Here is a 23,479-nt window from a genome sequence, read left to right as displayed (position 1 = left end):
ATTTGTACTTTTTCTGCCAGTGTAAATGGATTATCACTTGATGGTCTCCTAATTCCAGGGTCAGCAGGAGCAGACACTATAACATTAATGTGAAGAAAACATAAAAGCTAAACTGTTAATGCAGCCAAGGATAAGGACATTTATATTAGATAAGTTTAATGTGAGGTAAACTTCATCATTTACTGTTATTTTAGTATCAACTAGTATTTTAGTATCAACTTAGCCAGGTATTTCAAGCCATCGAAACAGTACATAACGTTACACAGCGTACGTTAGGTCAAAAAAGGATTAATAAATTTACCCACACAAACTTAAGCCCCATTAACACTGTCAGGTCTTGATGCCCAATTTCCTATACATATGATATTGCCTATGTCAGATTTTTTTGTCTGTCCGTTAACACGTTCTTTTAATTGTGACCCATATCCAATTCATGTCTTTACGCTTGCCGTACAATTTACGATGCATGCATAAACGCAGGTTCTAGCATCTGTGCCACACTAGCCACGATGGAGGAAACTGTCTTGTTTATAGCTCTGTGAAGCGTAATATAAGCAGTGAATGGTTCAGTGCAGATTTACCCCCACGCAGTTTACGTAATGGTATGGCCCTGATGTGTGTGTGTGTAGTAGATGTAGCCTTTGCCTGTGTGCGCACTGGTGTTGTTGGAGAGAATACAGTTGTTCAATGTGTAGCCCGCAGTGAGTGCATTATTGGCGACAAAAAGCAAAAGTCACAACACGAAGTTCGCCCATCTTTAAAATGATTTGGAGGCGGAGGAGGTGGGAAAGGGCCATCATCACAGCTTGCGCTAATGGTTTATATGCTTTATGATGTGCACCATTCAGAGGAATGTGTGAGAGAGGTCTCAGGTCTGGTGGGAGCAAATTGTGGCGACTGACCACTTTCCTCCATGTTTCCTCTGTTGTTGTTGTTGTTTACCGCGTCGGAATCTCCACACACGCTCTACCTTCTACATCATGAAACCGCGGAGAAGCACCACATTGTCACAAGTTTAATGATGATCAGAACAGAACGCCTCAATAAATCCGATTTGCCTGTTTACATGAAAGTTGCATTGTCACATATCCGATTTATATCTGATTTATTTCCACATATGAAGGAGACCTGAAACCGATCGCTGAATATCCGAATGCATGCGTTTTTTTTTTTTCTGTTTACATGGTCATCATACAGATCCGATCTGTGTCACATATGAACAAAAAAATTTGAATTGGGTCACATTTATCTGCAGTGTAAACGGGGCCTTAAACTTAACTTTAATGGTACACAAGCAAGAAGTGCTAAAAGTTAACTGATTTTGTATGTCTGTTTGACAATTTGACAAGCTCTGCGCAAGTGGGCGTAACGGCCGTAAACTGCTGATTTTCAAGACAGCCTCGCAGCAGCGCAGCAAATCACCAGCATTTGATCCGGGCATGTTAAGGATGCAGGTTTTCTCCAAGTGGTGCTCACTGATGTTGACAAGATTATACCTTTGGGTATCGAAATTTGGTACCGAACGAAAATGATTTTTTCGATACTCGATAGTATCGAGACGTTTTGGTCGGTGCTTAAAAAGTATCAAACTCGATACCCAGCCCTACTTTTGACAGACGCTTTTTGCATACGTCATTTTAATAGCAATACTGGTCTTTTCATGAGCTGCAATATTAGTTTAATCTTAGTCGATGCAAGCCCTTTTGCGATGGTGAACGTGGTGTTAAATTTTACATATAGCTGCCACTTGTACGGCTGACAGCATCTGGTGATTAAATGAAGGATTAAACAGAACCTCTCGTGCTTAAAATGTGTAGATGTGGCAAACAGTTACCTTTTAATTCCGTCCCACAGACTTTACAGTGAATGCTTAAGTTATTTTCAAAACGAACTTAAAGCCAATGGAAGTCTTTTATCCACTCTTAGAAAAATGTAGATGGTGGATTAACATTCACCACATGATCAGTAATCAGATGTGCTATTATTTGTAGCTTTAGGTGTTTCTAAGACAAAATCTGTCAGTGTTGTTTTCATTCTCATCTTTACATTTTCGCGGTTGTAGCTCCTGTCATCTGAAGACAAGAGGCGTTGACTGAGTGCTTGACAGCTGATTTTAGCCAATCCATTCGTGTTCAGTTCTTAGAGCAGTGGGCCAATAAGAAGAGCGCTAAGGCGGGGCAAGCGTTGCGGGCTTTGTTTACTGCGGCAAGTTGACATGACGAGTTTTAAACTGTTCCTAAGCGCTGCGTTTCAAGTACAAAGATGCATTCTGCCTGAATGTGTCCTAAATACTTTAAGAGTTTATCAGTAATATCTTTTTAAAAATCTGAAAATATTAGCTTTCACTTGTAATACTGAAAAATATTTATTATAATCACTGAAAATTACACAATTTTTAAAATCACTCTCGCGACCCCTTGAAATTATTCTGCGACCTTCGCAGGGGTCGCGACCCCCCGTTTGAGAACCACTGTTGTAGCACACTTGCTGTGGCATTCTCCCTAACACGGAGATACATGCGCTTTTTCGCTCTGTCAGTAAAGTTCCCCGCTTGGCAAAATATATCTAAATCAGTAAAGCTTCTGTTGAAGTGGGATATGTAATGGCCAGGGAACACATTGGAAGACCGCGCCTCTGGTGATGCAGGTGCGCTCACGTTCTATCTGCCTGGCATAACCTCTCATCGGAGGCAAGGTAAGGTTCAATTATTGTGGCGTTTTCCATACATTTCCCCATAATGGAAGTTTTCTACATAGCATTGAAGTCCCCCTCCCGAAGGGGAACGCTCCTGTTACAAAGGTAACCCTCGTTCCTCGAGGGGAGGAAACAAAAATGCTATGTTGCTTCGCCACAATGATTGCCCCTTAGCTGTTGGGCATGAAAGCTCAGCTAGAAAAGGATGCTCAGCTTAGCACACCCTGCGCTGTTATTGCCAAATTGATTGCAACGAGCTTCAGCTGTGCAAGCTGACGCTGCCAACTCATTGGCATTTCATTGGCCCATTTATATACTCTTTTAGATGATTGGATTTCCGTTCTCCCTCTCGGGGAATGAGGGTTACCTTAGTAACCGGAGCGTTACTTTTTATAGTAAGTAATGCGTTATGTTACTTTTGCATTACTTTTTCTGACCTGGCTGAAGCTTGAACTATTTCAGAATAGCGTGGGGTATTTTTTGGTGGGGTAAAAAATCAATGTAGGATAATGTTATCCTCTGAGAACTTCCTGACCCCATAGCTCTACATGTCATATATACAGATTAATGAGTTTAAAGCAATGCATTTGCTACTTTTTTTGCTAATACTTGTACTTTTTGTCTTATTAACTAAACTAAAAAGTAACCCGCATTACATTTTTAAAAAAGTAAAAACTCAAACATTATTTTAATTTATAATATTATATTAATTTTGAAAAGTAATGCATTACTTTACTCGTTACCTAGAAAAGTAATATTATTACTTGTAATATGTACCCTCAACACTGGTTATACATGACAAAGTTGGTTATGCATAGAGAAGCAAGTCATATTTGCCTCAATTCTGACATGTACTTAAGAGTTTAATTTTCTGTTGAACACAAAAGGAGATAATTTGAGGAATGCTGAAAGCCTGTAACGATCGACTTCCATAGTAGGAAAAACAAATGCTATGGAAGTCAATGGTTACAGGTTTTCAGCTTTCTTTAAAATAACTTCGTTTTTGTACGGCAGAAAAAAAACTCAAAGCTTTGAAACAAGTAAAGGGTGAGTGAATAAAAGCTTTTTTTCTTTGAACGATCTCTTTAAGACTAAGGTAGGCGCATGTCTTGCAACTGGCCTTAAATAATTACATTTCTCACCAGTGAAGCATGCAGGTTCAATTCTGCATCCGTTTGTCTGTCTTCATCATCATCCAAGGCTTCTGTTTGTCTTCCTCTCTCCTGCCACACCTTGGCTTCCTTCTGATGCTCTCTGCGGTACAGACTGCTGCGCTCATTCACACTGCTGCGCCTCACTACTTTTCTGTAAACAAAAATCACAAAAAGAAGATACACCATTCCCAAGGGGTTTTGTTAAAGGGCATCCATTTTGCCCCTTTTTCAAGATTTTATGTTTTTTTGTGTCTAAAAAGTTTCTAAAGTTTCAGCTCAAAATACTCATCAGATTATTTATTATATCAAAAATGCTTTATTTGACTGTCATCTTTAGTACTCACCCTCTGCTGCCAGTGCTGGACACCCGTCTCTGCAACGTGTTCTTGTGTTTGTCCTGACCCTTCATAATGGCATCATGTTTATGTTTCAACTCCATCATTTTGGCCCGGACCTCCTCATCAGTGCACACATCTGCAAAATAACAGAAATGCATTGTGAGGCCTCCAGTCCAGGCATTTCTGATCACACATATAGATGTGTTTTACCCAGAGGTGTCTCATCCAGCTCAGATTTGGCATTTAAACTTGCACCATGAGCCACCAGCAGCTCCACCATCTGGATCTAAAAGAGCAGAAAAACAACCACAATTACTTCGTAAACTATTTATTGCACACTAAATAGAAAGCCAGATCAGAAAATGTAAAACAAACTAATGAAAATGTCAGCCATAAACCTAGTGTCCTTTATCCACATCCTTTGGCAAGAGATACTGATAATTACTTTTAATTCGTTGAACAGTTAAAAAATAATAATTATCAGAATAATGACATATCTTACATAACTGATTTTAAAAACTAAAAATAAATGCTTACTTTTATAATTAATTACTGTGCATTTTAATGGGATTATAATTATATTAACTAAAAATTAAGTATTTTTGTATTCCCAAGGTATGTTTTCTGTAATTGATTTAAAAATTCAAACACAGGGAATGTTAAGGCTATTTTGGTAACTAAAAGTGTCAGTGTTCACCTGCCCCCAGCAGGCGGCAGCATGGAGTGGTGTCCAGCCATCAGCATCTCTCTCATCAGGAGACAACCTGTGTTCCAGCAACAGCTCCCCAACTGATATGTATCCATTTGCAGCTGCTACATGCAACTACAGAAACAAACCACAAGGTTTTTTAAATTTTGTAATATTATAAATCATTGGTTCTCAAACGTTTTATTGAGTACTGGACCCCCTCCACCCCCAATTAAGGCTCTCAAGCCCACTGATGCCCTTAGTAGGGCCCGGGGGTCAAAGTTGGCCCATTGTAATCTTTGATTTGGCCCACCATCCCATCTGAGAGGAGAGTGAGAATGGTGGTGAGGGTTGGGGCGAATTCCTTTAACATTAATTTCTAATTTGACGCAACCTTTTTTGTTTTTTTATTGCTGAGCTACAAAAAAGCTAACTGAAATTTAATGTTTCAATTAAATGTTGTAAATTAATCAGATTTTTTTTCAAATGCAGATACCATCACTCAACGGATAGAGGACTACGCAGAAGACATCGGCAAGCAAATCAAAAGCAAAAACTAGTATTACTGTTATAAATGAGGTAAGTTCATTTCTAACATGAAAATATTGTATTATTTAAAATAAAGCAATGTTTTCTAGTCATTTTTAAATATTATTTTAAAAAATTAGGAAATTACCCATGGCAATTTACCTTCGGCCCACTAGCCTCAATCAAGTTTGGTCTTTGGCCCTTCATAAGAAAAAGTTTGGGCACCCCTGCTCAAGCTCCTACATTCAAGATTAGATCAGAAAGATTTATGTACAATAAACATATATTTAAAATTATATATTTTTTCTTTGTCTAATAAAGCCTGAGCTTAAAGGTTTTTTAAATTTTGTAATATTATAAATCATTGGTTCTCAAACGTTTTATTGAGTACTGGACCCCCTCCACCCCCAATAAAGGCTCTCAAGCCCACTGATACCCTTAGTAGGGCCCGGGGGTCAAAGTTGGCCCATTGTAATCTTTGATTTGGCCCACCATCCCATCTCAGAGGAGAGTGAGAATGGTGGTGAGGGTTGGGGCGAATTCCTTTAACATTCATTTCTAATTTGACGCAACCTTTTTTGTTTTTTTTTTATTGCTGAGCTACAAAAAAGCTAACTGAAATTTAATGTTTCAATTAAATGTTGTAAATTAATCAGATTTTTTTTCAAATGCAGATACCATCACTCGACGGATAGAGGACTACGCAGAAGACATCGGCAAGCAAATCAAAAGCAAAAACTAGTATTACTGTTATAAATGAGGTAAGTTCATTTCTAACATGAAAATATTGTATTATTTAAAATAAAGCAATGTTTTCTAGTCATTTTTAAATATTATTTTAAAAAATTAGGAAATTACCCATGGCAATTTACCTTCAGCCCACTAGCCTCAATCAAGTTTGGTTTTTGGCCCTTCCTAAGAAAAAGTTTGGGCACCCCTGTTCAAGCTCCTACATTCAAGATTAGATCAGAAAGATTTATGTACAATAAACATATATTTAAAATAATATATTTTTTCTTTGTCTAATAAAGCCTGAGCTTAAAGGCTGAGCTGAAAACATATATATATATATATATATATATATATATATATATATATATATATATATATATATATATATATATATATATATATATATATATATATATATATATATATATATATATATATATATAAATATAAAAACATTCAGGATGCGCGCACATCGAGGTTGCAGAAAAAAAATGGGAGGGCTAGCATTTACAGCGAGGGAATGACATCCAATGCGGTACAGAGTTTGTTGTTGTCTTAGAAATAAGATATATTGATTAAATATTATATATATTATTTACATAATGCTTTCAGCGTGTTATAACAGCTTGTCACTCAGTGATATGCACAGTTATTCGCCAAAATTAACGTTAAACTGATCAGCGTTCTTCTGACAGGTCCATTTGCGATAGCACCCTCCCAATGGATATTGGATAAGACGAAATGGCCAGCCCAAAATATAAAACGATCCCATTGAAATTCAAATGATTTTACAAGAGAGAAGTTAAAGGCCTACAAGTCTTTGGATGCCTAAATGTTTTGTTCTGTGTGGTCACATGCAAGAAATAATGTTCCATGATTACCAGATTCAAAACTATGTAGTGCTAGAAACCGAGGTTCTGCCTAGCCAAAGACAAGGAAAAAAGATGGAGCTAATGGGTAATCATCAACAAGCAAAACAACTGCATTCTGACAGCAAACTGCAGCTGTACGGCAGGGTATGTGAACTTACCTATTTACATTTCTAGCTAAGCATTCAATGTCCGCAGCTTAATTAACCATATTTAACTGTTTTTGCTGAAATCATTGCTGCAAACAAAAATGAGTAATGTGTATGATTCAGCATAGCGTGAACTGACCTGATATGACAGGCATCCTACCACAGAAACACGACATGTCTGCTATTGCAACCAGTGTTTTTTGCAACCGTGTGACGTCATGTGTGACGTAGGTTGGTACAGTAATTCCCCTATAGTGTTATATTGTTTCATAAAGTACTCATATACGTTACATTTTCACTGGAGAAAACAGCTTTGATGTGATGAGGGATAGACACTACAAAAACTATATTAGCATTAAAACTTTATTAACATTAGAGAGGAAACCAACAGCTCAACCATGACATTTTGTAAACTGTATATATAACAAAGAACTGCACAGATGCCGAACAATCTATCAAATCTATAAAAACACACATTGCTTTCTGTTTCTGTTCTGTGCCACTGCTGTAAAGAATGCGCTGAAACATGAGGAGAAGCTAAAGCAAAAATTAAAAGGGGCAGAGGCGTTCCGGAATTTGTGTACAGTTTCTGGAACTTAAAAAAGTTTAAGGTGTCTAACTTGGGGCAGCATGATATTGGAAAAATCTGACATCGCGATATTTTGTTTTGCTGTAATATATATATCAAAATATGAATATAATTTCAAAATGATTTGAATAGCTCATTTATTTAGATTGACTAAGATGATCAAATCTTTTTTTCTGCAGTGCATCTGCATAAAATATAATAGATTAAAAGCAAATATAAATATTACAGAGCCGAAATAAATTAATAAACAGTGATTTATGGCTTCCTGGGAGTCTAACAGTACTCACATTGCTTACAGAAATTAAAGGTCATCAAAGCTAAAATAAAAATATTGAAATGATATGTTTGTCTTTACGTCTTTAATAAATAATCAAATTTTTTAATGTGACTATTGCGAATAGACACATTGTGAAATCGATGCTTAAACAATATATTGTTCAGCCCTAGTCTGACTAGAAATAAAAAAACCATCATAAAATGATCTATTAATGCCATGTTTAAAGAAATTTTGTACTGGTTCTATGGACACTCTGAAATTACACCACCAGGGGTTCATGTTCCCCCAGTTGAAATAGACTAATAAATGATCATCTTGTCTGCCTGAACTGCTGTCTCTTACCATAGTTGCTCCCTGCTCATCCTTCACATTCAGATCAGCTCCATTTGTTACCATCTCTCGAAGGTCAATGAGCATCACCCTCTCCTTGGCTCCACGGCATTCGTCAATTCTCTCCTGAGTAATTCCTAAATACAAACATGTGGACAATAGACTTATGCGAATTGTTAAGAAAATCACAATTTAAATATAGTGACTGCAACCAATCTATGAAATTGATATATAAATGCTAATAAAGCAATTGACAATATGCCATTATCATTTAGTTTAGTCTTTCCTCTTATAGTGACAAGTAGCATGCATTATACAATTAGATTTCCCCATGAAACACAACTAAGATATACACTTTTTAATCATGTAACACGTTTTAAATCTAGTTTACCTATCAAACTTTATTACTAATTGAAATTCCTGACTATTTAGGTTTACCATAACCTTTTTGGTTATGCAACGAAGATTGTGTGTACCCAGTATATATTATGACCAGAAAGAAAAGTTTTTAAAGGTCCTGTAATGTGCAGTTTTATTTCATGTTTTTGTTCAACTGAAACAGGAAGAGAAGGTGGGAACAGAGTAGCTCCTCCGCCTTTTTTTTTAAAATAGCCATTAGCAGTCTGTTAGTTTCACAACTGTACCAGTCCGAGCTGTTAAGCCTGTCTATGATAGTAGAGTCTGGCTTGCCCTTTCTCTCTGTGTCAAAACACAGATTTTTGCATAATTCAAATGGGTCCAATATGTTTGTGGTCCATGCCGACTCTTAATCAACTAATGTGCTGCTGTTTCTCTGGGAAGAAGCACACCATACCTGCGTGCTGCGGTGGCTCACGTGAAATTAATACAAAACCAGACATCATTCCCCTATATAGAAAAAAATCATGTTTACACTGTTTGTATCCCTCAAATAAAAATGGAAACTGCATGTAACCAATTTGACTTTAAATTTCCTCATTCCCTGTATACTGACTGTCTAAGTACAATGTATTTTCCTCCTTGGGGCTTGCCATAGAGAGGTGTTGTGCACAGCACATTTGAAAACGAATAAGAAGTTCAGATTAACATAGTTTGGCTACCGTTTATTATTTTCTTATTAATTGTTTAGGCAAACATTCAGTTTGAACCCTCTTTGATGTGAACAAATTATTGATTTCAGCAAACAGCAATAGCATCTTGAAGGGGGCATGATGTATGAAATACTAGAGAACATTTGATTGGTCAGAAGATTGGTTAGAGACTAAAGTATGAGGTGAAGTCAAATAAATCAGTGACTCATTTTGGGAGAAGTTCTGAATGTTTATGTATTCTAAATATGGATTTTGGCACTGTTTTGGAGCACAATAGATTATAGATGGTCTTTAGACTAACATATTGATAACTAACATGTTTTATGAAAGTGTAATAGCATAAAAAGGCTTCAGAAAGCCTGCTTGTATAAAAGTCTACTGTATCCACATGCTCTTAATAAACAAATCTAACCTAAAATTTATACCTCATTTTCCTCATTATATTCTGAAACAATGCTGCGAGTTATATAATGCAAATGTGCATTATATATATAATGTGCAAATGTTTCGCAGTAGGAATCTGAAACATATTTCCAAAGGAAAACAATTAGAGCTTTATCAAAGACCCGTAACATGTCTCTAAAACATACATAAGGCAAATTAAAATAAAAATCACCTAATAAAGGTATAACAAATAGCATCTAGAACTGACTTAAGGCAAAACAAATAAATAGGCTACTGTGTGTGTGTGTGTGTGTGTGTGCGGCGTAAAATTTAAGTAAGCATCCGATGTTATGCTTGACTATATATCAGAGGTAGTTGCGTGTACTTTTCTACATGTCCACAGATTTAAAAAAAAATTTGGCATGCATAGCTCATAGAACTCTTTGTAATGCTGCTGTTAAATAGGCCGTTCACATATCATGTCATTTGCACGCACAAGTCCGTTATTTCCAATGGGGGTACGCGGCATGCTGGTTCTGCGATATATCAGCCTTCCTGTAAGCAAAGTAATCCCACACCACAAATGTTGCCTTTTTGGGGGGAAATCAAGTCCTCCTGCGCTGAACTCATCATCCCTGTTTATGCAAAATATTTGTCATTAAGCTCAGTCTCCTGTTCTGGTGCTCTGTTTAGGCATGCTGCGTTATGATTGGTTCAAATAGCATATAGCAGGAGATGCATTAGTCGGGTCTTAAGCGTGGAAAAAAAATTGTGCTGTAAAGCGATTTAGAAATCGTGCATGTTTAAATTGTGATTTCTAATCGCATAGCCCTAATTAGCATCACACAAAGGAATCACTGAACAAATCATATAAGAGTTGCTGGGATAATTAGGTTAAAATAAATGCATATTATAAGAAAATTAAAGTGTTTTTTGACCTTGCATTCCTGTTGCTATAGACCCCCAAAACCAAAATATGACCTTTTATAATATATACCAGGGTCTCTGATACTGGCCATAATTTTTTTGGATAAAACTAGAAATATGGTATATTTTAGTCCATCCTCACCTTGTTCTGCCATTATCATCTCTATGAGCTCTAGCGTTGCCTCATCCTCACACAGATCGTATGGCATGTTTCCATCTGCATTCACCGCCAACAGATCTGCACCCCTGAACACATTTAACTCAAACCAGTCAATAATCATACAAAACACACTATTCATGCCATTATAAATAATAGAAGTTGTCGTTTCCCACAAGGTAACACTTTATAATAACTACACACTATGAATCATTTATTAAGCATTAGCAAATAGTGAATTCATTATCTGTTAAGCATTAACTCTACATTAATAAACGTTAGTAAGCAGTTTATAACTGCAGCTACAAATGCTGTATTCTTGACCTATAAGCACCTATTTAATGTGCTTAATAATTGTATTTTCATACTTAGTTAATGGTTTATTTTTCATTACTAAATTAAGTATTGCATTATTTACAAACCAGTTGTATTTAAAAGTAGTTGAGGGTTTTTAGGATAATTCAGAATGAGTTAGTAAATGATTAATAAACTATTGAAATCAACATTTACATATCTTATTATTCAGGCATATACTAATAGTTAACTAATATGTTAATAAATGCTTTATTAACTCAACTTCATGCAATTTTGTGACCTAATCTAAAGTGAGGACTATTTATGCTTTGTAAATCCCTTATAAATGACAATTAAAGGCTCAGAATCAAATGAACAATAATCTATGCAATCTTTTCTAAAAAATAAAATTACTGTAAAGTTTAAACATTGCCATATAACAGGAGTGTCAAAATACGACATAAAACTGGATAAAACAACAACAACAATATAATAATTTAACAATATAATAAGATGCAATGTTTAAACTCTACAGTTATTTTATTTTAGATAAGGTTGCAAAGGTTTATTTTTCATTTGAAGTACAGTTTTATTTGTGTATCTTTAAATGAAAAGGAATGAATAGTCATTTTTCCTGTTTAGAATTTAACTGAGCCTTTATTTGTCATTTATAAGGGATTTATAAAGCATAAATAGTCCTCACTTTAGATTAGATCACAAAACTAGATGAAGTTGAGTTAATAAAGCATTTATTAACATACATAGTAACACTTAATATATGCCTGAATAATAAGACATATAAACGTTTATTTCAATCGTTTATTAATAATTTACTAACTCATTCTGAATGATCCTACAAACCGTCCGGCTCGACACACAAGCTCTTACAGTAACCAAGGAAACAGTGGGTAAACTTTCTAGGACCGATAGCTGAAAACTAGTTTAAATGTCCTACAACCATACACAACTAGCTGAAAACAAGTCTAAGTGTTTTCTAACCAAACACAGCAACTGAAAACAAGTCTAAGTGTTCTCTAACCAAACACAGCAACTGAAAACAAGTCTAAATTTACTTACACGCTGTTGATAACGATTAGTTATGATTTCAAATATTATCATGTATAAAAGCATATTTGTAAAAAGCTGTCATTCTGCTAAGAGCACATTTCTGATTAATTCATAATAAATATTTTATTTAAAATGATTCATAAATGTCAACTAAACAAAAGTTTACTAGCTAATGATATTTCTATAGCCAAGCTATGTGTAGAGGGTTGCTATGACATACTAGATGGGCATAATAAATGAATTATACATTTATACTTACGCTTCTATCAGCATCTGGACAAGGTCAGTATGTCCACAGGTGGCCGCTGCATGTAGAGGGGTCCACAGCTCACTGTCACAGGCATTCACATTTGCACCTACATCCAGAAGACAGCGTGCTACCTCCAAAAAATCATCTATGCAGCTCTGTGAAAAACACAAAAGTATTATGAATTGCTGAATAAAAGCTAAATTACTGATTCATCAGAATAAATGAATGAGCCAAGATAGTGGACTAATCAGTAGTTAAACAACAATCAACAATTAGACTTGTGTGGTTGACCAATAGATAAGCCAATTTAGCATTTTTATTCAACATTTTTAGGTTACAAATACACTGTAGCAAAATTTAGTAGTCTGTTCATAACTTGCTGTGTACACACATAGTTCAGTGATTTACCAGGGTGATAACCGTATTCTATGCTCAAATTTATCCTGAACTTATTAAATAAAGAAAAAAAAAAAAAATCACAGTGTTTTCAGTCAGCAAATTAATTGTATTCTGGAAATATTAACAAATTTAAATTTTGATGCCTGGAAAACACTCCAAAATTTTTGGGACAGAGGCATGTAATGCCGTCTCTCTGACTCTGAATACAATGTTTAATCATCTGGAAATTGATGATACAATAATATTTTGCCCAATCTGCCTTGATACAAAACTGAACAGTCCTTTACTCAATGAGCCATACATTTTCAATAGGAGATAGATCTGGACTGCAGAAAGGCCAGTCAAGCACATCCATTCTGTGCCTACAAAATCACGTGGCTGTAACACATGCAAAATGAGACTTGATCTAATAACCATAAGCTTACTGAAATGTGCCATTTTAATGGCTTACCTTGAAAGACGTCATCTTGATGGCAGTATATGGCTCTGTATTCTGCTAATACTTGTGCACACATTTCTCACACCAATAGCATTTGCTCTGCTGTTTCCCGAACCATGACAGAAGAACCATGGCATGAAAGTCTGGATGGACTCTTTGAACTTTGAGGGCCCTATCATACACCTGGCGCAATGTGGCGCAAGGTACGACGCAATTGTTGTTTGCTAGTTTCAGCTTGGCGCAAGAGTAGTTTTGACATTTTGCGCCACGCTTTTTAAATAGCAAATGCATTTGCGCTCATATGTGCGCCCATAAGCGTTCTGGTCTAAAAAAAGGAGGTGTGTTGAGGCACATTGCAGGCATGTTGCCATTCTGAGGAACTTAAATAAATTGTTCAATAGACCAGATCAAATGAGGTCTATAGTCCAGCGCAGAGCGCGTTAGTTGTGCGCCTCGCTTACACATTGCTTAAAGGGCATATAGTTTACCCCTTTTTTATGATTTAATATTAATATTATGGTTCTTCTGAGTGTGCCAGTTTAGGTTCAGTTCAAAACACAATTCAGATTTTTCTATTATAATGTGATATAATGTGTCATTTTTGGGGCTTGTACACAGCTCGCTGTTTTAGGTGTGTGTTGCTTCATATGAAAATTTGTTTCAAATTCCCGCCCAATGTAACAAGGGGGCGGAGCCAAGAGCTCCCCCACTCTGTGTTTGCAACAGACAGGCAGACAGAGAGAAGCAAACAGCATGAATAAGAGGATCAGCATTCAGCCGTACATGTACGCCTCAGACACAGACCAAGCAGAGTGTACACAATCATTTGTGTCTTTGTATAGTTTTACAGCCAACTGTGTGCTAGTTTAAAGTTCTGAGCGTGTACACCGACACTAATAACCACGTACACTGAATTAATTTTGACTGAGGCACCGGTTGACCCACTTAGAGCCGCGACATGGAACACCAGACACGGACATTCGCATGTTATTTAAAATGAAACTATTCAGATGGCGCTCTGTGGCGCGGCAGAAACATGAAGTGTCCCGAATCCTGGCTGGGCACCGCAGACAGCCGCCGACTTGAAGCTCCGTTGTGTGTACCCTGATAGAAACCTATGTTTAGAATTCTGAAAAGCATGGTGCTGCGCGTCACAGAGCGGCGCTTCTGGTGTGCGACCTGCAGGCAAGTTCATTATTTTATTTCCAATGGAGCGACACTCACGTGAGGCAAAGGCGCTCGCACTTTCCGCTGCACCTGGTTAAGATCACACTCACAGGGAGCTTCTGTGACCTCAAGAAATGCAAACGGCTGAAGTTTAGGATAGATGCAATAAAAAGTACTAGTTTGCAAACCTACCTACAAACAAGCTAAGTTACAAACAATATGTCCGATTACAGCGATCATGTGATGAATGCTGATCTTGTGTTGAGCCCAAATGAGCCTTGCATCTAAAAATAGAGCAAGGGTGTTCCTTTAGTAGTGACATCGCTTTGACTCACACGCTAAATGGCAGACGTGAAACGACAAACTGAGGATTAGGTGACGCATGTCTGTCAATTAATATTGGTGGGTGGGAGGACCGCACTCCTACGTCAAGTTGCGATCGATCTGAAAACCGCTCCAATAAGTCCACCGTTTTTATGTTGTTAAACTAAAAAAAAAGGACTGTGTGTGTTTATATCACCCCAATATGACTATCTATACACTATACTTACACACATGTCTGTCCAAACAGCTTGAAAAGTAGATTTTTCACCATAGGTGCCCTTAAATACACACAGGGTGTACAGCAATACGCAAATATCTTTACAAATGAAAGAGAATTTAAATATTAAGGATATATATATATATATATATTAAGGATATATATAGGACTCATTAAGTTTGCAGACGACACTACTGTTATCGGCCTCATCCAGAACGGTGACGAGTCTGCATACAGACAGGAGGTGGAGCGGCTGGCGTTATGGTGCAGATACAACAACCTGGAGCTGAACACGCTAAAAACAGTGGAGATGATAGTGGACTTCAGGAGAAACCCCCCTGCACTCCCCCCACTCACCATCATGAACAGCACTGTGGCTGCAGTAGAGTCATTCAGGTTCCTGGGCACCACCATCTCTCAGGATCTGAAGTGGGACATTCATATAGACTCTATTGTGAAGAAAGCCCAGCAGAGACTGTACTTCCTTCGTCAGCTGAGGAAGTTCAACCTGCCACAGGAGCTACTCGTACAGTTCTACTCAGCTGTCATCCAATCCATCCTCTGCACTTCAATCACCGTCTGGTTCGGCTCAGCTGCCAAACCCGACCTCCCTAGACTACAGCGAATAGTCCGGACTGCTGAACGAATCACTGGCACAACCCTTCCTACACTTCAAGAACTGTACTCTTCCAGAGTGAGTAAAAGGGCTCGCAAAATCACTCTGGACGCCTCACACCCAGCACAGTACCTGTTCGAACTGTTACCGTCAGGTCGGCGCTTCAGAGCACCAAGCACAAAAACAGCCAGACACAGGAAAAGTTTTTTTCCTCAGGCTGTCTACCTTATGAACAGTTAAATATTCCCCTACTGTGCAATAAATATGTGCAATACTTTCTCATACGCACTTGTACACAGCACCTTATATCAATATACAATGCAATACTCTCTACATTCGCACTTGTACACAGCACCTTATAACCTGTATATTTATAACAATCTGTACATACAACTCAATATCCAGGTTTCTTCACTAACCGCATCTGTTTAATGTTCATCATTTTTTATTATTATTATTTAACTTTTTTCAGATTTATTTTGTGTTGTCACATGTCACTTTATGTACACTGGAAGCTTCTGTAGCCAAAACAAATTCCTTGTGTGTGTGAAGCACACTTGGCAATAAAACTGATTCTGATTCTGATTCTGATATAATAAGGATAAATATAGGATATAAATATAAAGGACTAAAATATTACAAAAAGTATTATTTTCTGGCCTACATAAATATAAAACCATACTTTCATGCCTTCTTCCTCTCAGGGGACCTTTTCAGTTTATTCATGACAATTTGCTTTTGTATAATGCTATTGTTAGTAGCAGTATTATTTATTATATGCATATTTATATTTGTTTTATTAAAAACAAGCTTAGATTTGCCCACCTGTCAGGTTTTAGACCATATAGGGCACAACATGTGTATTTGGATATAAAATAAGTTTTTTGACCACACTTCGTTATTATTGTTCACTTATTGTTTCACAAACGAATATAATTATGTATACGCTAATAGATGTCTGTGCATACAACACGTTTCCCTATCCACGAGAGTAAAAGTGAAAGTAAATAATGAGGAGGCTCATCTCTCATTCTCACTCTGTAAATACTCGGTTTAACTGTTTTATTGCTAGTGAAGTGCTCAGTTTTTCCACTTACAAAATCTGCCATGTAAATAGCAAATGCACCATGGCGCGACACAACTGACTCTTAAAGGGAATGGAAGATGAGACTCTGATTGGTTTATTCTCAAAACACACCTATAACTCATTAAGAGAATGAGCTCAACCCTGTTAGACCATGCGCCATGGCACAAAGAGGGTTTTTCTGTCCCTAAAATAGCAAAAGTGGATTCTGACATGCCCTTAATGCGTTTGCGCCCTGCGCTATACACTTTGTGCATGGATCGTCAAAATAGAGCCCTGAGACTATGATCTCAATGTTTGTCTTTCCCTGAAACAAGTTGAAATATGGACTCCTCTGAGCCCAGCACACATCTCCACTCTTGATGATCTGAGATAAGCTCTGACTTGGAGAACAAGCAGCATCACTTTTGCACACAACTGATACAGCTTTCACCATCAACAACAAGTCAAGTGGCATTTCTTGATGCAGCAGCACACTGTGTTCAGTTGCAATGTTTTTTCTAAAGTTCTCCTGAACTCTAGTGGCTTTATTCAACAGAGGCTCAAAGTTGGAGCACATTCAGCTTAGGGTTCCTGATTTTTCTGGATTTTATTAATGTTTTTACAATATTAATTATGGCAAACGTTGAAATTCGTAAATTAGTTGTGCTTTTGCATAATAAATAAAATTTTCCAATTTGTTTGACATTTCCTGCTTTATATTCAGCACAAAATAATGAGCCATGATCCTGCTTTACTTGCAAAGACTGAGATGCTCATTTATATCCAACCATGAACCCTGCATATATGCCCAATGGGCTATATGCACAGCTAGTGTTTTTAGCCAATTATGAACTTTCGGTGAAAGGTTTATGTGACTATTTTTAATTTCTTAAGGTTACTTTAAGTGCATTGGTGTTGTAATGTATTTCACATATAATCAGTTAAACAGACTTAAGCATCCATTTAGTTGTTAAAGCGTAAAAAAAGATGAAAAACACAGGCGCCATCATTTGCATTAGGCTAGGGCAGAAACTCCATTGATAATACAGGGGTAAAATAAATTTCCATATTTTAAAGACATGGCATGGAAAAATTTAATTTAATGCAGTGCTTCTTGTTTGGTCTGATACACACTTTATATCGTATCTCAGCCTGGCAGTGAAGATCGCTGTTTTTTAAGGAAATCAGATCTTAAACTTTGTAAACAATTTTGTATGGGATGACAATTCACTGAAAGCCCTGGGGCTGGCTGAATGAAAGTAAAAGTCTGTGAGCATATACCCCTGCTTATTGTGGACTGCTTGGTTTAATTTGGATATTCTACTACCTTTTTACTTTTAACTTGCCCCTGTCCCAACTTTTTTTGTGTAGCATTGCAGCCATCAAAGTTTTAATTTGTTTATGTTTTCAGAATACAATTAATTTGCTCACTGAAAAATCTTTTGTTGTACTTTTGTCAATTAAAAAAAGGTAAAGAAAAATCAGCAAATTGAATTTTTTAAAAGTTAATTTAAGAAAAAAAAAAGCATTTCTGGAATTCGGGTTGTAGAACAGGACTGTTTTATGTTACACATAAAGCCTTAAAATACATGGACATTGCAACACTGCAAAAATACAATGTTAGAGTTAGAAAAATGTAAAACTCTCATACACAACAAAGTGCAGATGTGCAAGATATTCCATACACAACAGTGAATAATAGGAATTTTAGTAAAAATGCTTTTTTCCCTGACAATACATGTTGGCATGATCCCAACGTGACGACAATGAAATACAAAATCAACGGTCACACTTTACAATAAGGTTAATTAATGTAACTTAATGTTTCTATTATTAACAATACTTGTACAGCATTTATTAACCACAGTTTAATCTAATTTAGTTTACTAATGTATTATTTGAAATTAATAGTTGAGCTTGTTAACATTAATTAATGTACGATAAGTTAATATGAACAAAACAAATTTGTCACTTATTCATGTTAACAAAGATGAATAAATACTGTAATAAATGTTTGTTTATTGTAGTAAAAGCATAAACTGATACTAACTAATGAAATCTTATTGTAATTTGTTACCAAAACAATTAATTATATAAGGACAGTTCATAATATTGTTGTGGACAGCCAGCCCGTAAAGATCAATATGTAAAGTCACAAATTTACATCGATCTGTTACATAAATTAAACACAAATTGCTGACAAATTGGTTCTTTCTAAAAGGAGACAGAAGATTTGTCATTGTGATGAGAGTTTATGTTGGCACTTAATGTTGCTGTTATGTTTATTTTATGCAGAAGCCATTCCTGATGGGTTAGTTTGATAAATGCTCATTAAAGTCTGCATACATTGTAAGAAAATTTTATCAATTCGGTTCAATGTTAGGTGATACTTCAATGATCATATATATGCAAATTGCTTGTCTGTTGCATGTGAGAGAAAGAGTGTCGTTTATGTCAACGAATGTGTACCTGATGTAGAGCAGTGAGCCCATCCTCATTGAAAAGGTCTGGACTGACTCCATTATTCAGCAACTGTCGTACTGCCAAAAACATAAATACAAAGTCATGACATTAAAGGGATACTTCAAAAACACTTCAAAGTAAGCTGTACATACACTACATGACACAAGTCTTGTCACTGATCCAAGTTTTATGAACAACAAACAATAACTTGACTTCTAGTTGATAATTTGGTATCAGAAGTGGCTTATATGAAAGACAAAGGCCTTTAGATCAGTGTTTCCCAACCCTGTTCCTGAAGGCACACCAACAGTCCACATTTTCAACCTCTCCCTAATCAAACACACCTGAATCATCTTATCAGAACATTAGAAGAGACTCCAAAACCTGAAGTTAATGGGTCAGAAAAGGGAGACATCCAAAATATGAACTGTTGGTGTGCCTCCAGGAACAGGGTTGGAAAACGCTGCTCTAGATTATGCTTATTTTACCAAAATAAACTAAGATCATGCCTTGATTTTTAATTATTTAATTAGGATAGTAAAGTCTGACTTTGCTTATACAAAAGTCTTGTCACTTAACAGAAATAATGTACAGTATAGAACATAAAGTCATGGTGCAGTGGGAAAATAATTAATATAGTGTATGACTCCCATAACTTGGAGGACTGCATCCATACATCTCTGCAATGACTCAAATAACTTATTAATAAAGTCATCCGGAATGGCAAAGAAAGCATTCTTGCAGAACTCCCAGAGTTCATCAAGATTCATTAGATTCATCTTTAATAACTCCCCCTTCATCTTACCCCTGGCATGCTCAATAATGTTCATTTCTGGTGACTGGGCTGGCCAATCCTGGAGCACATTGACCTTCTTTGCTTTGAGGAACTTTGATGTAGAGGCTGAAGTATGAGAAGGAGTGCTATCCTGCTGAAGAATTTGCTCTCTCCTGTGGTTTGTAATGTAAGGGGCAGCACAAATGTCTTGATACCTCAGGCTGTTGATGTTGACATCCACTCTGCAGATCTCTCACACGCCCCCATACTGAATGTATCCCCAAACCATGATTTTTCCTTTACCAAACTTGACTGATTTCTATGAGAATCTTAGCTCCATGCAGGTTTTCAGCAGTATTTGTAATGATTGGGGTGCAGATCAACAGACGATTCATCGGAAAAGCCTTCCATCTGCCACTTTTCCAAATAATCAACTAGAAGTAAAGTTATTAGTTGTTTCTCCTACAACTAGGATCGACAACGAGACTTTTGTCAGGTAGTGTATATTGTGTATGCATTTTAAACATTTTAAAATGTGCACTAGTTACACATGTACAGCGTTGAAGCACACTTTCGGCTTTAGAGTACATAAAGTAATTCTGAATTAACTGGTAAGAGGCAGAGTACTGAATTTAATAACCAATTAATTTCTTCTTCTTTCATTTCTAACATTCCAAAAGCATGCAGCTGTAACACAGGCATGTATTATTTCTTATTGTGCAGTAGTGATAGTATCCTATTCTTACCCTCCTCTATGTCATTCCTGGCTGCAGCCTCCAGTAGCATCACATTGGAGTTAAAGGTCACCCTTCTGCTTTTCTTCACCCCATCTCCCTTGTGGTCGGCCTTGTGACCACGGGCACTGTCCTTCTCCATCTGAGCCCAGCCTTTGAGCTGCTGTGCCCGTCTCTTCTGCGCCTGCTTCAGGCGTTCCGTGGCTGAAAGGCGCCCGATAGATGCCATCTCTGCTAGCAGCTCTCCATGCTCTGCCATATCTTTTAAGTCAAGATTTTTAATGTCTTCACAATCCCGTCTTACACCACAAGGACTGTGGCTTCTGCTCGGATTGTCTTTGGTCTCCAATTATACGCATTCGACGACTCCTTCACATTTGCGGTTTCAAGGTTCAAGTGTCTGATGAGAGTTGCAAACAAACATGAGATCCAGCAGGATAATGCAGAGATGCAGATGAAAGCCAATGAAGAACCATATTTTTAAGAATTTTTGTATAGGAGTACAAATCCTACAAAGAAAGAGAAGAAAGTTTATAGGTCCATTTTTGGAAGTTTTGAACCTTTTAATCAAATGCTACATTTTATTTCTTTATTTTATTTTGCTACATTTTATTTAATATTTTTAAACTAATTATAAATTTAATTATAGTTATTTATAAACACACAACTTCATGAGTTGGGACACAGACATGTATGGGCATGTTAATTCACAAGCACACAATGTCTCCATCTTGTAAATTTATTTAAATGTGTGTATTGTAGGCTACATTTAGTTGCATTTTATACTATACTACATTTTAACCTATACGCTTTACTATAATAAATAATAAATTAAATTATCCAAATGCATTTCTTTTATTAGGAAATATTAAATACAACTGTTTAGTAGGGGACCTTAAGTTAAGCTGACATGGAGTGACTCTTTTCATGGCGATAATGCATAAGCTTGTTCATTTTAGAAAGCAAGACAAGGAAATGAGCTAGAGCTGAGGTGAAATGCAAAGAAGAGGAAAATTTTGTTTGTGTGTGCTTGTTTATAATGTGCAAACTGATTTTACCAATTGTGTCACTGGCAGAATTATGTCACATATACATATATATTTATTTATATTTATACAACAATTCTGTCTGGTTCCCGAATCTGATGGCTGATAGTAGAGCAATATTCTGCAATATCAGAACTCGTACATTTATTTGATAATAAATAACAATATGTAACAAATAGGTCTCATTTAGGTCTCAGTTAATACATTAAAATCAACATTGAGAAATGGCCTTATTATAGCTATATGCTAAAGTAAAATTTGGCACAGCGGCTGCAGAAAAACAAATGGATGAATAATTTTTTTTTTAATACAACTGATTTTTATTAGCTATTAACTGCATTTAATAAAACGATTATGACCTTTGATTTAAATTAATTAAATACAAATTAAGAAATTAACAACATCTAAGTTTAATAAATGTTTTTGTAGTTGTTATTACATTGACTTCAGTTAAATTGATTGATGTTAACAAATGAAACCTTACTGTACACAGATAACATACAAAAGACCTATAAATTGTAATGCATTAACAATGTTGCAGACTTGATTAATATGTAAAATGTCAATTTTTGAAAATAACTCACTTAATAAGCCTATATGAGAAAGTAGTTTTTGTTACTATATTACTATATTGTGTTTTTTTTTCCACATGTGTAATTGTCTATATTAAATGGATAGTTCTACCCCAAAACAATTTATTCTCTCATGGTTGGTACTTACCCTCCACTTGTTTCAGACCTGTTTGAAAAAATATTTTGAAGAATGTTGGAGAGCAGAAGCAATTGACTTGGATAATATGTTTTGTTCCTACTATTGATGTCCAAGGCTGCTGGGATTCAATATTCTTTAAATGTTTTGTTTGGTGTTAAACAGAATAAATAAATAATAAAAAAATGTTTAGACCCACTTGAGTGTGAGTAAATGTCAAAAAATTGTAAAGGCTTAAACCATTTAGCTATTAGTTCAAGTAAGTGCTAAAAGCTTAAACCATTTAAGTATTAGTCGACTTCATTGTTTAACATCTTTATCTACCTCACATGGATAAAACTAGTGGTCGGCTGATATATCGCCAAGGCCAATTTATTGGACAAACTAACATGATCATGCAGTTCGTAACCTTTCGTATGAATTCGTACAATATCATTCATACAATTTAGTACAGTTTGTTTATCCCCCAATGACGGTTGACTTTAGGGGTTGGGTTCGGCCACGCCTTGTTTCTTAAATTTGTACATTTTCATACGACTGAATTTGTACAAATTAGCCACTAAACCGACAAAACCTAAAATAGTTACTTTCCTCATAAGATCTGGCTGGCCAAACAGAAAAATGTATTGGCCAATGCAGATATAGAATTTTAATGATTGCTTTAATTAGTTTAATTATAAAAAATATAACTTATGTTATAAAAAATATATAACTTATAAAAATTACTAATAAAAAAAATGTAAAAGCAAAAAATACTTTCTCGCTTGACATCTGCATTCAGCAAAAATGCATTTATATAATTTAAATAAATCTTTGAATGTTTAATGGACATTTGATTTCACAAATCTTGCAAACAATCAGATCCAGCTGTGAGATTTTTCTTTGTTTTTTCTTTTTTCTGCCCTTTTCTTCCTCAATGGAAAGTACTCTTTTGTCTTTAAAGTTTATAGTAAATTTTTTAATAATAATAATAATAAAATAATATATGAATATATTTGAGGTAATGTTCTGCAACATTCCCTACAAG

The 23,479-nt window shown here is 36.0% G+C and overlaps 1 protein-coding gene across 1 annotated transcript in view; it reads right to left on the bottom strand.

Moving 5' to 3' along the window:
- ppp1r16a (protein phosphatase 1, regulatory subunit 16A) overlaps positions 1–23,479 on the bottom strand; it is a 57,390-nt gene that overhangs the window by 10,858 nt on the left and 23,053 nt on the right. Inside the window, exons 2-10 of the mRNA XM_056469554.1 lie at positions 20,711–21,207; positions 19,196–19,266; positions 12,508–12,653; positions 10,872–10,975; positions 8,361–8,485; positions 4,884–5,009; positions 4,397–4,472; positions 4,193–4,322; positions 3,837–3,999 (exon numbers count right to left, since the gene is read on the bottom strand). Coding sequence (XP_056325529.1) covers positions 3,837–3,999; positions 4,193–4,322; positions 4,397–4,472; positions 4,884–5,009; positions 8,361–8,485; positions 10,872–10,975; positions 12,508–12,653; positions 19,196–19,266; positions 20,711–20,957 — 1,188 coding nt within the window. The 5' untranslated portion in view covers positions 20,958–21,207. The remainder of the gene's footprint in view (positions 1–3,836; positions 4,000–4,192; positions 4,323–4,396; positions 4,473–4,883; positions 5,010–8,360; positions 8,486–10,871; positions 10,976–12,507; positions 12,654–19,195; positions 19,267–20,710; positions 21,208–23,479) is intronic.

Source organism: Danio aesculapii, chromosome 12 (genome assembly GCF_903798145.1).
Source record: "Danio aesculapii chromosome 12, fDanAes4.1, whole genome shotgun sequence".
In the NCBI taxonomy this organism is placed as follows: Eukaryota; Metazoa; Chordata; class Actinopteri; order Cypriniformes; family Danionidae; genus Danio; species Danio aesculapii.
Note: the sequence above shows the minus strand (reverse complement) of the source record. Positions and strands in the feature narration are given on the sequence as shown.